Raw genomic sequence first — 17809 nt, forward strand, 5'->3', positions numbered from 1 at the left:
GTGAACAATTCATCTAGGAGCTTGAGTTTCAATATAATATGAAGAGATACATAGGCACTCATCAGATTTTGATATATTCTCCAAATTTCCTGTGGAATATAGACATATTAATGTCTACTACATCTGACGCCGGGTCAGGTAGATAGACTTTTACAGTTCTCACCCTATACTAAAAACCACCATCAACAGTTGGTTGTTGTTATTCTTTTGTTTTGCATAAGGATGACAACATAATGATAACTCGATATCAATTCTCCTTGGAAGAAGATGCAAACATATTGGAGAAAAGGATACGAAATTTGAGGTAACAATCTTGTTAGTTAATTATTTTCCTGTTTAAGAAAAGCCTGATTTTATTGCGTATATTTATTGCTTTTGCTTAACAAAATTTCGGTACAATTGATGTTTTATTCCATTATTTTTGTATGGATGTGTGTATGATTCAATTGGTTCCGGTTAAGAAAAACTATTGTTATCTTGCTTTATTGTTTGGTATTTAGGCTTACAAAATTTCGGTGCAATTGCGGTGCTTTAATGTCTATGTTGTTTCAATTGCTTCCGGTTGAGGTGAATAATTATGCAAGTTAATTTATTTGGTTTGTATGAATTTTTTATGGATTAACGAAAGAAAAGGTTTACGGGATGAATTGTTTAGTCCAATTCGATTACGGATAAGAGAAACTAAGTTAATTTTGATCTTAGTTAGACTTATCAAAGTGGAGGTTTCGATTATTCAAGTCTAATCAAATGCCTTAACAAGAAATGTTAGTTAACTAACCTTGTACTTGTCTTGTTCAAAAGTTAAAGGTCTAAGTTATATGGATAATTAGAACCTGATGAGAAAAATAGAGGTATCTTTATTTTGGTCTTATCGAACAAGCGGTTGTATTTGTACAATCGGTTTAGCAAAGGAACTAAAGTGCTTAGTTGATTTTTGGTTTAACTATTTGGGAAAATTGCTTCAGGCAATTGTTTCCTTGCTAACATATCAAAACAAAATTACTTTGTAGTTTCGGTTTTGATATTGGTTATTTAAAATGGTGTATAGAACCCTCGTTCTTAACTCTATAGGTTGCAAGTCTATTGAGATTTGTAAGATCCTTCCGGTTTGTCCTTTATTTTTTTTTCGTTTCTTTGTCATTTTGTGACAAAAAGGGGGAGAAATATATGGAGTAAACAAGTGATAGTGGTATTGATTTATATTTATTGGTATCACTAAGGGAAAGAACATTGGTGCTTAAACGTTTATCTAAAGAAAGAGTGAAAGCACAGACTAAGGGGGAGTAACATATCATGTGATTGTAGTTATTATGGACTACAAGGGAATAACAAAGACGTGCGGATTGAAAATCTACCTATCTTACCTTTAGGGGAAGTATTAGCTTTGTTATTATAATGTCAACAACGACATTTATGGATTGAATATATACATGTTTTTGTGTTGTTGAATTCGAGAATCAAGCGTATGTGTAATAAATTCTTTTAATTTGTTTATCCATATGATATAAGAGTTTTGTCACTAAAATTGACAAAGGGGGAGATTGTTAGAGCATTGCTCGGTTGAACCCACCAAGCGTTGGTATGTCAAGTTTGGTTGTCATATTTTAGTGAATCAAAACTCATTTAAAGAGTCGCTTGATTATGTACTAGAATCAACTTCGTATAGGTTAGCTTGAAAGTATTATGATATGAGACATTACAAGTATTGCGAAGACTTGAAGAAGTGAAGAAGTAAGGAGCTACAACGACAACAGCATCCTTCCACTTGAGATTAATGATATTTGACTTGAACTGTTTCATTCCCTAACGTATCTTTCAAGTCGTGCATATTGAAAACAAAACTGCGAAGCATGAAAACTCTAGATAGATATAGTATTAAGGAATACAATACGAGGTTTATAGCTTAACCATTAAACTTTGTATATAAGACGTCGACATGATCGTGTGAATGCTATTGTGATTATGTATGGGTATGAGATGAGGATTTCATCCTAGGAAACAATGTTTTAAGGAATTAATTTCATGAACTTGTTTTGTGAATCGAAAAGGAAATCGCCAGACATTATTGGTATTTTTATTCATTGCATATCTTTTGAATTACCAATATGTGTGATTAGTATAAACGCTCATGACTTGTTTGTGTTCTTCTCCAAATTGAACAAAGATCAAAATAAAGTGTTGGGTAACTTCTACAAACATGCTATGCAAAGGTAAAAAAACAAAACATAAAAAGAACCAAGACCATGTTCATTCAAATCTGCAACAGTCTGTGAAACTGTCTCAATCTTGTTTGCTGGATCAACAACTTGTACAATCCGTGTCATCCCAATTGAGAAAGAATGACGACTAGAATTTATTTGGTGGAGCGTATCTGTTACAGCTACAAAAAATTCCATTTCATTCAACTATCCATTCTTCTGAAGCTTAGCATCTACTTCTTCTGACAACGTATGGAGTTGCAGATTTGCATACTCTTCAAGCTCTGGCAATGTACATATTTGGATGTTGTTTTCTGTTAATTAGAAAAGGAAATGACAAAACAACATAATAAAATGTTAGAGCTGTATTAAAATCAAGAAATGAATAGAGTTCATTTCTTCTTAAAATGTTGCAAAATGAACTGACAAGAACAGATTATATTGTATGATATAGTATATAGTGTTCATTTAAAATTAACCGAAAATAGGAAGAGTTCAAGAAGAAAAAAAGATTACCTAGATCCATAGGTTGGGGTTCATATTCAGAAAGAATTTCATCTGAACTGTTGAGTGATGGTAATAATCCAACATCTTCATGAATCAATTTCTGCAGCCTACTCTCCAATCCACTGACATCTATTTCTTCAGAGATATTTTGAACATTAAACATTGGGAAATTGATTTGAAGCGCACTAACACCTTCATCAGAGTTAAGATTCACAGCTTCTTCATCATTACTAGGTAAAATAGTATCTTCTTCGACTTCCATTTCATTATTCTCATGTGGATTTTCTGCACCTTGGTTTCCAGTTTCAAATCCATCAACTTCATTTACATTTTCTACAACTTGATTGCCAGCTTCATTGACACCTTGATCATTCAGTAAGTTGTTAATTTCATCACCCAACAATTCATTCTTGTACTCAAGTTGGAAAGCAACTTGCAAGAATTTTGTTGCCAATTTTGTCATATACTGAACTGCGGATTTAACTCCTTTTCTTTGCAGAATATCATCAACTTCAGATTTCTTAGATGTTAAGTGTCTAGAAAGAGAGTCAACCTTGTGATCAAAAGACAACTTTCCAACTGTCATTTATGCAAGTAGAGCTTCCAATTCTTGTTGTCTAACCTCAAGTTCTGCTATTTACCCTTTATGGATACGCCTCATTTCTTTAATCTCCGCAGCATGCTTAGATTTCAGTGCTTTAAGCTATTCGGTACACTTAGTTTCTAATTCTTCAATTTGAACAACCATACCATCATACTCTTCTTTAAGCAATTCAACCTTTGTCTTCATCCTTACTTGGTTCAGTATTGTTTGTTAAATATCAGTGTAATTCTCCATGAAATTTTGTGACAACTGCACATAAAGAAAATTGATTCACAATTAGGAATTCATTAAACAGAATGAACTACTATTAAATAAGAATAGGTAACAACTAATAAACAACAAGGAATCTAAGATTTCACCTAGAAAAATAAACTCTTAAAAGAAATCAACAATGTAATTTAGGTGTTCACTAAACAAAATGAACCCTTATAAGTAACAAAGTACGAAGTCATTTAAAGAGGAATCAATAAGAGGATTCAACTCAATAATAATAAAATCCATTGCTCATCAAAGATCATGAATTTCTGTAAGAAATGAACTTTACCTCTCCAAAGTCTGAAATATTCATTTCCAATGATTTGAAGATATCTCTGATGTTCCACCTTGCGAACCTGGGACGGTAATTGTTCTAATTGTTTTTATCTTCTACTTTCCACCTGGGTATCAATTCTTTGGAATGCTCAGCAAGCCAAGTCTATAAACAAAACAACTTTTACCAGTTAGTTAACAACACCAACAAATAAACAAGCTATTTATAATATGCATTTCATTATATGTTTCATCTTACCAATAAATACATGTAACATCCTTCAGTATACTCTCTCGCTACACTTTCCATGATATGATTGTGAATTAGATGAGGCCAGGACACTCTACCAGACTCTAGTAAGACAATGTACTTACAATGGATGGAACCTCCATCACCAGTAGTAAGAAAAAGTGTTGACAACAAAAAAAGTTCCATCATTGTAACAAGATCTTCATTATGTGTTTTCTCTTTAACCAACTCAAGGTTCTTAGATTTTAATTCAGCATTTCTTATGTCATACTTTCTTCTGTCAGGTGGAGTAAATCCATGTGCTTTATAGAACCTTCCATATCTGCAATCACTAATTGTTGGAGACTCTAGCAATACATATTTTATTCATCCATCTTGCATACACGGAATGCCATACATTATTGAAAGCTTTTCAGGAGAAGATCTTAAGATGTATGTTTTTTCTCCAAATGTGAATTCAAATACACAATCTTTTCCAGGAATTATTTTGTGTGCTTTCCATAGGAGTTGACATGGTTTGACTTTCTTATTTCACTCAGAGCTAGCAATTTTGTCTACTAGAAATACATGCATCACATTCCAAACCTACTCTTTTTCAGCAGTGCAATCTGCTCTGCATTTAAAGCTTCTCCTCCTTGCAGTTTCATAATACTGCTAGCAAGCAAATTGAAAGCAGCAAAGCTACCTTTGAACTTTATAGTTGACTTTTTACTAGCTTTATTCCCATCCTCATCTACATATAAAAAGGAAAAACGTAAGTTATAAATGAACTCTGGACAAGAACCATCTATGATAACAATATAAATAATGAACTCCTACTACAAAGCATGTTGAACTCCCACTACAAAGTCTAGAGTTCATAAAGCTTACATAAAGCACGGAGTTCACCAAAGAAGGTGAACTCCATATCCATATGCAGGACTAGCAAAAACATAGTTCACCAACATTGATGAACTCCCGCCGCAAAACATACCAAAGGTGATGAACTCCGTCTTCAAAAGCAGGACTAGCACAACATAGTTCACCAACAGTGGTGAACTCTCATAAAGCATCTCCAAAAGCAGGACAAGCACAACATAGTTCATCAACAGTGGTGAACTCTCACCAAAAACCATACATAAAGCACGGAGTTCATCACCCTTGGTGAACTCCGTCTCCAAAAGCAAGTCTAGCATAACATAGTTCACCAACAATAGTGAACTCTCACCAAGAAACATACAAAAAGCACAAAGTTCATCATCCTTGGTGAACTTCGTCTCCAAAAGCAAGTCTAGCACAACATAGTTCATCAACATTGGTGAACTCTCATCAAGAAACATACATAAAGCACGGAGTTCATCATCCTAGGTAAACTCCATCTCCGAAGCGTAAAGAATTTGAATAACACAGATGAAAAATTTAGATCTGAAATTAGGTTTCTGAAACGTACCTTGGATTTCTTGAATATGTTCCTCCGTTTCTTCTTGCACAGTTGATTGTTGTTCAACTATAACTATTTGCTTGTTTTTATCTGTATTTGATTGTGAATTATTCTTTGATTTCTTCATTTTTAGAGTTTTCGGATGAAATTGATCGGTGATTTTTTTGGATGAAATTGAATATAGCAGTTGAATAGTTTTGATTCTGAAATAATATCAGAGGGTTTTGATTAGTTTATTAGAGTATATTTCAATTTTTGTCTCTGAATATGTGTGAAAATAGAGAAGAACGGAGAAGAAAGAGAAGTGAAACGTTTCTGGAATATAGAGAAGAAATGAAGTTATACGGTTCCTCGCCTTTAAGGCGGTAATTTCTATGGAAGGATATATTGGTCATTTTCCATATTTTTAACGGAAAATGGGTCATTTGTCCAAATATTTTTAAAGCATGGTTCTAATGGACGAGTAAAAATTAATATGGGTGAAATTGACACCAAAAAAATAGCAAGAATAAAAATGGATTCATCTTGGCTTAAACTTAAAAAATAGTGAGGATGAAGTTGGATGCATCATGATGTAAATTAAAAATAAGAAAAAATATTTGAAAAAGGGTAGGATGAAACTGTTCACATCCTGACTATTTTTGCATTCTCGTCCATTTGAACAATATCAAAATTTACATGTCTTTTTTACCCAGGAATTGTTGATTTTGGTCTTTTTAACCAATTTTATGTATTTTTAAACAATTATGGACTAAATGATAACCGTATTTTGCCATAGGACCTAATCGTTATGGTCCCACCTATAAATAAGATGGTTGTTATTGGGGCATCACACTCCATTAGAGGGGCTTCACTTGGATATCTGGTGACCAAAAATCTGGTTAAGGGATACTTTTGATTCCATAGCAATTTGTCAAAATTACCCTTCAATTAAAACTAAGAGAAAAACAGAATAAAAACTTAATCTTCACACTTTTTGACTCCTGCTCTCTTCTTCTTCTCCTCTTTCTCTTCTTCTTCTTCACAGTAAATTTCTATTTTCACATCAGTTCATTTCATCGTTTTCGATTAATCGGCGATTCGAAAACCTTAACATCGTTGGATCGAAATCTATATGAAAGATGAGGAAGAAGCAAACTGATCCTAGTGATGGTAATCAACATCTCAATCAACCTCAACTTCATCCTCAACTCATTCCACCGATTCAATCAATTGAAGAATCAAGTTTTCAAACTCCTCAACAACAACCCATGGTGTATGTAAGGTAATAATCGAACAAACCCATCTTTTTGTACTCGTTTTTGTGCTTAAATCGAATGAAATCGAAGTAAAATTAGGGTTTTATTTACTTTCTGCTAGTGTTACGCCTGGGTACGGTACTAGATTTTTCAATCATAATTTAGTTTTTGAAGAACTTACGCCTAGGTTTAGTTCAATGCAAGCGTAAACTTTGATCTGCATGTCGTTCACGTGTAGGTTTAGTTGATTTCCAGGCGTAATTCCAATTTCACGCCTAGGTTTAGTTATTGAATTTTCCCATCGTGAACCTAGGCGTAATTTTAGTTTTACGTTTCGATTGAAACCTAGGCGTAATTCTTCCTGGATGTTTTGAAGAAATTTGAACTTTGGGTTTCAAAGTTCAAATTTAAGAATCTAGGCGTAATTTAAGACGTCTAGGTTTGATATATGTAGAACCTAGGCGCAATTCTTCCTGGATGTTTTGAAGAATTCCAACTTTGGGTTTACGTCTAGGTTCTTGCACTACACTTCCCAGGCGTAATGTTGGAGGTCCAGGTTTTCTAAATGTCGAACCTAGGCGTAATTTATCTTGGATGTTTTGAAGAATTCCAACTTTGGGTTTACGCATAGGTTCTTCCACTACATTTCCAAGGCGTAAAGATGGACGTCCAGGTTTTCTATATGTCGCGTCTAGGCGTAATTCATCCTGAACATCTTTTTTTTTTATAGATCGACTTGTGTTACTAATTCATCAATACTGATTGTATAAGTGGAATTTCTTGTAATTTGCAGGAATCGTGATAGAGCAAAGCCTAAAAAGAATAGAGGAAATAACTTAACACCAAAAGATACTCCTACACCTCGCCATGAAATTCATTGTGGGTTCGATTATAGAGGTCACCCAAGGATGCTAACAAGAAGAAGGATATGATTCAAGGAAGTAGCTCAACATGTCCTGAAATTGAAGATGATGTTTTCCAAGATCTAGTAATTGAAGGGGATCAATTTCAACTACCAATGATATCGGTAAGTACACTTGTGATTAGGGATCCACCAAATCAACAAGAAGAAGAAGAAATTGTTGTTCAAGGCAAAGGGAAACAAGTTGTTGTTGCTTCACCTGAAGCTACACCTAAACCTCAAGTGAAGGAAAAGAATCCGAGGAAGATACCTTCACCAATAGACAAGCATATTCCTAAAGGCGATGATTTTTTTCCTTCGAAGAAGAATGGTAGACTTTGGGTTGAAGCGCCTGATCAATCTACGGTCTTATTTGGTTATCCATATTCATGGGCTGCTAAGGTTTTCCAAACCAAGGTAATAATCTCAAAATTTTACTTATTTTGCATGATTTTGTTCAACTTGATATTATTTGGTATAATTTAGAAAGTTAACAATTTTGTTGTTTAGACATTATTCGCAGGATCATGAAGTTGCGATATAGAAATTGAAACATAAAAAAGGTGGTTATTGGCCGTTAGAGGAAGAATGTAAAGCGGTTCGTGATCTTGTAGCGGATACAAGGCTAGGTAATGGAATTCTCAACCATCAGCATGAGTTTGATTCTATTGTTGCCACTGCCTTTAGAGAGCAATATTGGTTAGAAACCGATACTTTTCATCTCCCATTCGGTGAGATGACAATAACGCCGGATGACACGAAGCAAATATTGGACTTAGCCATTGAGGGAAAATCTGTTTATGAAGGTTTTGACAACAATATGAGTTGGGAAGACCTTTATGTCCTTTGGTAGGCGAATATAGATGTGTAAATAAGATGAATAAATGGATGTCTACAGTGCTACCGCAAGTGCACGGTGTTGTTGCAGTGAGTGCACAAGTACGGGTCGAATCCACAGGGACTTGGGGTGTTATGAAGTTTTCCTAGCTAAGCTAATTGTATATGCAAGGCAGTGACAATGAGGGATAGGCCAAGGCAGGGAAACAAGGCTACAATGCATATGTACAACGACAGTGAAGGTGATATATTTACAGTGAGGTAGTGATATAGTAACAATGTGACAAAACAAAGACAATGGCCAATGGCCAAAGGCAGTGACAGGGAAACAAAGTGGAAAAGTAGTGAAGAAAATGAAAACAGTGGGAATGGAAGTGTATGGAGATGGATGAGAATTCTCTTTCACCTAGCTAGTTAGCCTGGGATAAATCCCTGTCCCTAATGGACAAGAGGGTCTAGTTCAAGCTAGTCTCTTGGACAGGGAAATTCATGTGGCAAGTTATCTAACCTAAAATCCTTAGATTAACCCCTAGCATTGCCTATCTGATTAAAGCATAAACAATCACAGGTCATTTAGGTTTCTAGGTCTCTAACTAATATGGCTGGTTAATCCCTTAGAACTACCACTAACCCCTAGCATTAGTGGTCTTTTTACAACACCACTAATCACAAGTCAGTGAGGCTTTTAGGAATTTAGCTAGCCTAGACTATTTTGAGTTCTACAAGAATCAACCTAAAGGCTAACCAACAAGTCTTAAGGGTCTTCTCACCCTAGTGGTGGATTTAGAACATGCTGAAGTTAGGAGTTTTCATGTTTGTCAAGCATTAAGACTCAAAACAAGAACATGTGAGTAAACAGGGGAATTACAGGACTAACAGTAGAAGATTCACAAGAGCATGAACATAACATCAGAACAAAGTTTAGAACACAAGAACAAAATTTAACAGTGAAGAACATGTACTGATAGTATTATGGAATTGAAATTGAAATTAAACATGAAATTAACCCAATTAGGGGATATCTCGGATAACCCAAGAACCGTTTAAACATTCTACATCAGTTTCTATTTATAGCTTACATCAAATCCCTAATTTCTAAAAACCCTAATTTTGAAAACCCTAAATTGATTTGGGGAAAATCAAATTCTCTCACCCATGTGTGAATTCTGCTCGACCCATGCCCTGTTGCTGTTCCCTCTGCCCCTCCTCAGCTTGAACTGCTCCCAATTGCGTCTACTGATGCCCTAGATTTTCTCTTTCTTATTTGTAGCACTTAGGGTTGATGCTAAGAACAAGAGAGGGAAATACTAGGGAGCTGGATGATGGTGATGGCTCTGATTTGGTCGGGAGGATGGAGATGGTGAAGCTCGAGGTGGTGATGGAAGAGATGGTGGTGGCAGTGGAGTTGCAGGCGGTATGGTGGTAGGACTGTGGAGTTTTTGGGGAAGATGAGAAGAAGAACCCGATGGAGAAGAAGGGTCTGTTTGGTTGGGTAATAAGGTTCGGTGACTAGGGTGTTAGACGGACGTATCAAAGGTTGATGCTCGGCGAAGCGAAAGCGTAGGATGAAAAGATGATGGAATGATCCAACGGCGCGATAGGAACGACCGTTGGATGATGAGATACAACAAAACTGACGGCTTCAGATGGAGTTAGGTACTATAGTGTTTGACAGGAGCTTCGAATTTTGATGCACAATGATGAGGCGACTGTTGGATGACAAGATGGATCCAATCTGACGGCTCTCATGGAAATGGGTATGGATAATGGAAATGGATTTGGGTAAGGGTTTTGGGTCTTGGGTATGCCAAGCCCATATCTTCTTTAAGAACAATTCTTCCTCTTCAAGCCCACTTCTAGTTGATCCGGCTCTTGCAAACATCATTCTTCGCTTCCTCCTAGCGAGAGTCTTTGCCGTTCCTTTGCTCTTTTCGCTCCGTGAGATAACCAGGCTTTATTTAGTACCTAAAAATGCAAAATTAATTAAGAAAAATATTTATTCTTGAAAACAATGAAAATACAGAATATGGGATAAAATGTAGAATTAATGCACAAAAGATGAGTTAAATGCCAAGAAAAATATATAGAAATATGCACTTTTTAGCACTCATCAAATACCCACAAACCTGAATTTTACTTGTCCTCAAGTAAAACAAAACTAAGGAAATCCTACCTATACCACTGTCGCTGGTCTCTCGAATGCATTTAGCGTATGCACTAAGCCTTTTAAACCACTAAGTGTCCCTAGTGGACGAGTTGAAGTCTCGTGAAGGTTTGCTTAGAACGTACCTACAAAGTTCTAGGACAAAATATAAGCTCAGATTCCATCAAATGTGACATGCGCAAGTCAGTAGAAGCTCACAGCAAAATGGAGATGTCAATCTAGCTATCGAAGGCACAATCCTAGCACTGATAACAAATAAAGACATGTGATAAGAGTGTAAAGTGTATCTACACATGTGTAAAGAAAGATCGGATGTTATGACTACTAATCACCAAGAGATAGTTTCTCAGGCTAAGAACCAAGGTCGAAATATAGCTAGCTGTCCGGACTTTACGAGAATTGTGAATGAGTTGGAGGTATTTCACAATTACTCGCGTTGTACATCAATGGCATACACCCTTCCTTGCTTATAACACAAAAACACAAAAGATGACTCTTTACATGACTCTTATTTACATTGACTACTCTCTTTTATTTTTGGAACAAGAGAGGATAGAATTGAAAAATAGTTGATTTTTTCATTCTTTTCATTCTTTTTTTTTATTTTTTTTATTTTTTTTATTTTTTGAATATATACATCATTTTTTTTTTTATTTTTTTTTTACAAGGAAACACTTTTGATACATATACAAAAGGAAACAAAAGATTACATGACATTTTGCAAGAGGTAGCCCTTTTTGATGCACCCAGTTAAATTCGATGGTTGTCTTTCTTAATGTAACCTCCACCTTCTATCCCAACCAACCAAAGAACAAGCTAGTCAAGTTTCGTTCAGTATTCTAAAGTGATTGGCAACTAAAACTTCCGATAGAACACCTCAAGGATGAGGCTATACATGTATTGGTAGATCGTGCGCGTGCAAATTTCTTATCACTATGTGAATTGTGCTAGAATCAGGGTGCCTAAATATCTAGACTAAGACTCCTAAAAATTACATATTTGCACAAGAGTCAACATTTCAAGGTAAATGAGCTCCATTTTTATGTTTTTTTCAATTTTTTATTTTTTATTTTCATTTTTTCATTTTTTTCAAAAAGAAGAAGTTCTTGTTTTCAATTATGGCATATTATCAAAGTATCTAATTTTCACCCCCAAACCTAAACTAAACATTGTCCTCAATGTTTCAAAATATGAACAAAATTATAATACAACATATGAAGAGGATCATGTTGAGTAGAGAAAAAGGAAAGAGAATACCCGATTTCGGCGAAAGCAAGATTAGAACTCCGTTATTCAAGGAAAAAAATCCAACATATGTCAGCCGAGATCATATTGGATTAGCAAAATATATACAAAAGAAACAAAAAGGTTTTTAAGAAATTTTATCTACTGGATTATATACAAAAAATTCACCATACACTAACAATCTAAAGAGTTGAGGATCAACCCAAAAGACAAAGTGTAGAGGTTTCAACAGCTTCACACAAATATAACAGGAAAGAAACGCAAGTGAAACTGTGAAACAAAATGAGCTACCCCCAAACCTGGATTTTTCAACGGATAAAATTTTGGAAACAAAATCTCGCAGTTTTGGGGGTTCATCATGCACAAGGTCTAGCTCGAAATGAACTTTGCTAGGGACGGGCAAACATGCTAATTCAAACTGTGGCTCCTCAAAGATATTATACTTAGATGCAAAATAGTCCAAAAGGACTTGGGAAGCACACAGTTCCAAACCTAGATTAGGGACTCTCAGAAAAATCGGTTTGACAATATGGGTACAAACCAAATCTAGGTTGGGTGGAAGGCCATCAGATTGTGACTTATGTAGGACGATAGGCACATCATTACTAATCACATCAACATCTCCTAAGTCTTCTACACGTGTCACAACATGCTCACAATCATCAAACAAATTGGCCAGATCACAATCATAGTCATCAACATCATCAACAAATTTATTCTCATGCATCGGCAAATCAGGAGAAATATCACAATGTGACCTAGGTAGAGAATCAGACACATATTTTCATGCATATTAGTGTCAACAGAAGATTCTATATTACCTAAGTCATTTTCATAGGACAGATGCACATGCTCAAAATCAGTATCAACATCACATGTATATGGAATACTAGAAGAAACATCATTCATGAAGGTCGAGGCAGAGAAGCCTAATGTAATTGAACCTAAAGGTTCCATAACATTTTCAGTATAGACATGTTCTTCTAACATAACATCATAATCATCATCATCATCATGATAGGGATTTTGCAATCTAGGATAATTTTCAATCCTAAGGTCGGAGCTATCACAAGAATAAGACTCTAACTCATGGGGGTGACTCATACCATGTGGTGTTGTCCCTGTTTCCCTAACAGATTCCCATTGATGGGTTTTCTCTGCAATCTCAGCTAAAAATTTCCATGCATCATCCACAGATTTATCAAGAAATTTACCATTACACATAGACTCAACCATGGTTCGAGATTTAAAGTCTAGTCCCTCATAGAGGATGACGACAAGTCTCCACTTCTCAAATCCATGGTGCGGACATTCGCTCAACAAATCATTAAAACGTTCAAAATAGTGAAAAACAGTTTCCTCATCCAATTGGACAAAACAATTGATACTTTGACGAATAGCGATGGTCCTATGATGTGGAAAGAATTTTCTGAAAAATAGATCTGTGAGTTGATCCCAAGTGTTGATTGATTGTGGTCTCAAACCGTAAAACCATGTTTTGGCCCTTTCCTTTAGAGAAAATGTAAACAAACGCAATTTCAGAGAGTCTTCGGACATATGATCAGGTTGCATAGTCCGAAAAATTTGTTCAAACTCTCTTACATGAGTATAGGGGTTCTCAGAATCGAACCCTCGAAATATAGGAAGTATTTGTATCATGCTTGTATTTATTTTAAAAGGGTTATTGGTTTGAGGTAAGACAATACATGATAATGGAATTTTTATTGTGGGATACATGTATTCATGGAGAGCACGAGGTTGGCCCATATTGAAAAGACACAAAGCCCACTATTTGGTTTTAATGGGTTTTCAAAAATTTGGTTTTTTATGGGAAAATTTTGGTTTTGATGGGAATGAAAAACATTTGGTTTTTTTATGGGATTTGAAAACTCCTTTTGGTTTTAATGGGATGAGGCCCAGCTAACTGGTTCAAATTTTCTGTGGGACAAGCCCAGCGAACGGCCTAGAGATTTGAGTACAAGGCCCAACTAACGAGTTCAGGGAACCAAGCCCATGAATGCACGAGGCCCAGCTGGGTATTTGATTTTTGGGCTATCAGAGAGCCAAAGTGCGAGGCCCACTTGGGCCTAAAAACGTTTTTCAAATTTTTGCTGGGTCAAGCCCACAGTTCTGTTCAAATTACAAACCCAATAGAAAATGGAAGAAATTATTACAAGCCCACAAATAAAAAATGGAAGCCCACAGGTTGGGTTCTCTTAATGGGTTTAGGCTTACTTGCTTAAGCACAGCCCAACTGCTCAGTTTGGTTGCAAAAGCCCAGTTGGGCTTTGGATCATCCTAAGCTTTTGTCTTTGTTGAGGCCCAGTTGGGCTTGGCTTATGAATGGCAGCAGCACCACTTCAGGCCTAGCAGCAGGAGCAGATCAGCAGTAGCAGCAACAGCACAACAGCAGGCTTTGGGTCAGGTCACACAGCAACAGGTGCAGAAGGCAGCAGCAGGCAGCAACAGGGAAAGTAACAGCCTCAGTTCCACCAGTTCACCAGCAACAGTAGAGGCAGTGCAAGCAGCAGCAGCACCAGGTTCAAGGAAGAACCAGCAACAAAGGTGCAAATGGGCTAAGCAGTTCACAGCAGTGCAATAAAGCAACAGGCAAGAAGATGCTCTGATGCTGTGCAAGAACAACAAGCAAACAACTAGATGAAGATGCAAACAGCAAGAATGCAATGTAAACAGCAAATGATGCAAGTGTAGCTGCAAGCGAAGAGCAACAGCAAGCAAATGAGCAAGGAAAGAAAAACAACAAGGATATGTTACAGGACTTATGATGCAGGTGACTTAAACTAAATGTGAGATAAAACAATGATGCGATTTACTGAAAAGCTAAAACTACAACTAACAGTACAGCTAACACATATATACAAGTAGTATGCAAATGATGCAGAACTACACAGTTGCAGTAGCAATGACTGAAAAGAAAAAACTAAACAAAATATGTACAGGGTAAAGTAAAGAAAAATAAAACAACAATGGCACCGCTACCGAGTCCCCGGCAGCGGCGCCAAAAACTTGGTAGGCGAATATAGATGTGTAAATAAGATGAATAAATGGATGCCTACAGTGATACCGCAAGTGCACGGTGTTGTTGCAGTGAGTGCACAAGTACGGGTCGAATCCACAGGGACTTGGGGTGTTATGAAGTTTTCCTAGCTAAGCTAATTCTATATGCAAGGCAGTGACAATGAGGGATAGGCCAAGGCAGGGAAACAAGGCTACAATGCATATGTACAACGACAGTGAAGGTGATATATTTACAGTGAGGTAGTGATATAGTAACAATGTGACAAAACAAAGACAATGGCCAAGGGCCAAAGGCAGTGACAGGGAAACAAAGTGGAAAAGTAGTGAAGAAAATGAAAACAGTGGGAATGGAAGTGTATGGAGATGGATGAGAATTCTCTTTCACCTAGCTAGTTAGCCTGGGATAAATCCTTGTCCCTAATGGACAAGAGGGTCTAGTTCAAGCTAGTCTCTTGGCCAGGGCAATTCATGTGGCAAGTTATCTAACCTAAAATCCTTAGATTAACCCCTAGCATTGGCTATCTGATTAAAGCATAAACAATCACAGGTCATTTAGGTTTCTAGGTCTCTAACTAATATGGCTGGTTAATCCCTTAGAACTACCACTAACCCCTAGCATTAGTGGTCTTTTTACAGCACCACTAATCACAAGTCAGTGAGGCTTTTAGGAATTTAGCTAGCCTAGACTATTTTGAGTTCTACAAGAATCAACCTAAAGGCTAACCAACAAGGCTTAAGGGTCTTCTCACCCTAGTGGTGGATTTAGAACATGCTGAAGTTAGGAGTTTTCATGTTTGTCAAGCATTAAGACTCAAAACAAGAACATGTGAGTAAACAGGGGAATTACAGGACTAACAGTAGAAGATTCACAAGAGCATGAACATAACATCAGAACAAAGTTTAGAACACAAGAACAAAATTTAACAGTGAAGAACATGTACTGATAGTATTATGGAATTGAAATTGAAATTAAACATGAAATTAACCCAATTAGGGGGTATCTCGGATAACCCAAGAACCGTTTAAACATTCTACATCAGTTTCTATTTATAGCTTACATCAAATCCCTAATTTCTAAAAACCCTAATTTTGAAAACCCTAAATTGATTTGGGGAAAATCAAATTCTGTCACCCATGTGTGAATTCTGCTCGACCCAGGCCCTGTTGCTGTTCCCTCTGCTCCTCCTCAGCTTGAACTGCTCTCAATTGCGTCTACTGATGCCCTAGCTTTTCTCTTTCTTATTTGTAGCACTTAGGGTTGATGCTAAGAACAAGAGAGGGAAATACTAGGGAGCTGGATGATGGTGATGGCTCTGATTTGGTCGGGAGGATGGAGATGGTGAAGCTCGAGGTGGTGATGGAAGAGATGGTGGTGGCAGTGGAGTTGCAGGCGGTATGGTGGTAGGACTGTGGAGTTTTTGGGGAAGATGAGAAGAAGAACCCAATAGAGAAGAAGGGTCTGTTTGGTTGGGTAATAGGGTTCGGTGACTAGGGTGTTAGACGGACGTATAAAAGGTTGATGCTCAGCGAAGCGAAAGCGTAGGATGAAAAGATGATGGAATAATCCAACGGCGCGATAGGAACGACCGTTGGATGATGAGATACAACAAAACTGACGGCTTCAGATGGAGTTAGGTACTATAGTGTTTGACAGGAGCTTCGGATTTTGATGCACAATGATGAGGCGACCGTTGGATGGCAAGATGGATCCAATCTGACGGCTCTTATGGAAATGGGTATGGATAATGGAAATGGATTTGGGTAAGGGTTTTGTGTCTTGGGTATGCCAAGCCCATATCTTCTTTAAGAACAATTCTTCCTCTTCAAGCCCACTTCTAGTTGATCCGGCTCTTGCAAACATCATTCTTCGCTTCCTCCTAGCGAGAGTCTTTGCCGTTCCTTTGCTCTTTTCGCTCTGTGAGATAACCAGGCTTTATTTAGTACCTAAAAATGCAAAATTAATTAAGAAAAGTATTTATTCTTGAAAACAATGAAAATACAGAATATGGGATAAAATGTAGAATTAATGCACAAAAGATGAGTTAAATGCCAAGAAAAATATATAGAAATATGCACTTTTTAGCACTCATCATCCTTGTCAAAGACACACTTGGATGGGAGAGAGCTGAGACGAAGAAACAATTTAAGTGGGCCGGTGGAGATGAACCAAGAGAAGGTCCATCTATGCCTGTCAAGAAGATAATGTTGAAGAATCTGAAATATATGTTTGGAGGAACACGAAAGGCGGTAGAAGAACGTGGGGAGGTGATAGGGCATCCTTCACTAATTTGGAGGACGATTAAATGATTTCCGTGCACGTAACCAATCACCACTCTTCTTATTTGCAATTCTTCATCATATGGTATTCTTGTTGGTGCAAATGTGAAGCTCAATGAATTTGAGATATAATGGACAGTGCAATTGAATGCATTGGCGAGTAGTTGGCCGTTTATTGGCATTGACATCCAATACCCACTTGTCAAACATTTATTTCCTTGTAACCGCTTTTCCCATGCGACAAACCTTTCGTTTAACACCGTCTCAGACTCGTCTTTTTCAAATCTCATCATTGGTATGTAATAATCTTGGTGCTCACGTAGTTCATCTCTAGGGGTGGTTTGTAAGTTACGTTTGGAATACGAACCGTTCCCTTCCTTTCACTTGACGGAAATATTCCAACCATTGGACTTTTTCCTATATTTCTTGCTAATTGTTTAACTATTGTTCCTCCAAAATCTTGGTCAACTATTGTTTCATCGAACGTTAGTTTTTGCCAAAAGGGATCAACATATTATAGCGGAATAACTCTTTCTTTGTAATTGGCTATGACATGCCGACATGGGAGGCCCAAACTTGTCATATTAGGACAAACACACTC

The 17809-nt window shown here is 36.8% G+C and overlaps 1 protein-coding gene across 2 annotated transcripts; it reads right to left on the reverse strand.

The window, feature by feature from the left end:
• Positions 1–2115: 2115 nt before the first annotated feature.
• LOC113280933 lies at positions 2116–5811 on the reverse strand. 2 transcript variants are annotated; one of them, XM_026529542.1, is made up of 5 exons: positions 5517–5811; positions 4677–4820; positions 3854–4003; positions 2715–3558; positions 2116–2512 (listed from the first exon to the last, which is right to left on the reverse strand). In XM_026529542.1, the coding sequence occupies exons 4-5, from the start codon at positions 3289–3291 to the stop codon at positions 2406–2408; spliced, it is 684 nt and encodes a 227-aa protein (XP_026385327.1). In that variant the 5' UTR covers positions 3292–3558; positions 3854–4003; positions 4677–4820; positions 5517–5811; the 3' UTR covers positions 2116–2405. The 2 variants fall into 2 exon arrangements, with proteins under 2 accessions (XP_026385327.1, XP_026385326.1); XM_026529541.1 differs by having other exon boundaries at positions 4097–4820.
• Positions 5812–17809: the final 11998 nt, after the last annotated feature.

This window comes from Papaver somniferum, chromosome 5 (genome assembly GCF_003573695.1).
Source record: "Papaver somniferum cultivar HN1 chromosome 5, ASM357369v1, whole genome shotgun sequence".
Taxonomy (NCBI): domain Eukaryota; kingdom Viridiplantae; phylum Streptophyta; class Magnoliopsida; order Ranunculales; family Papaveraceae; genus Papaver; species Papaver somniferum.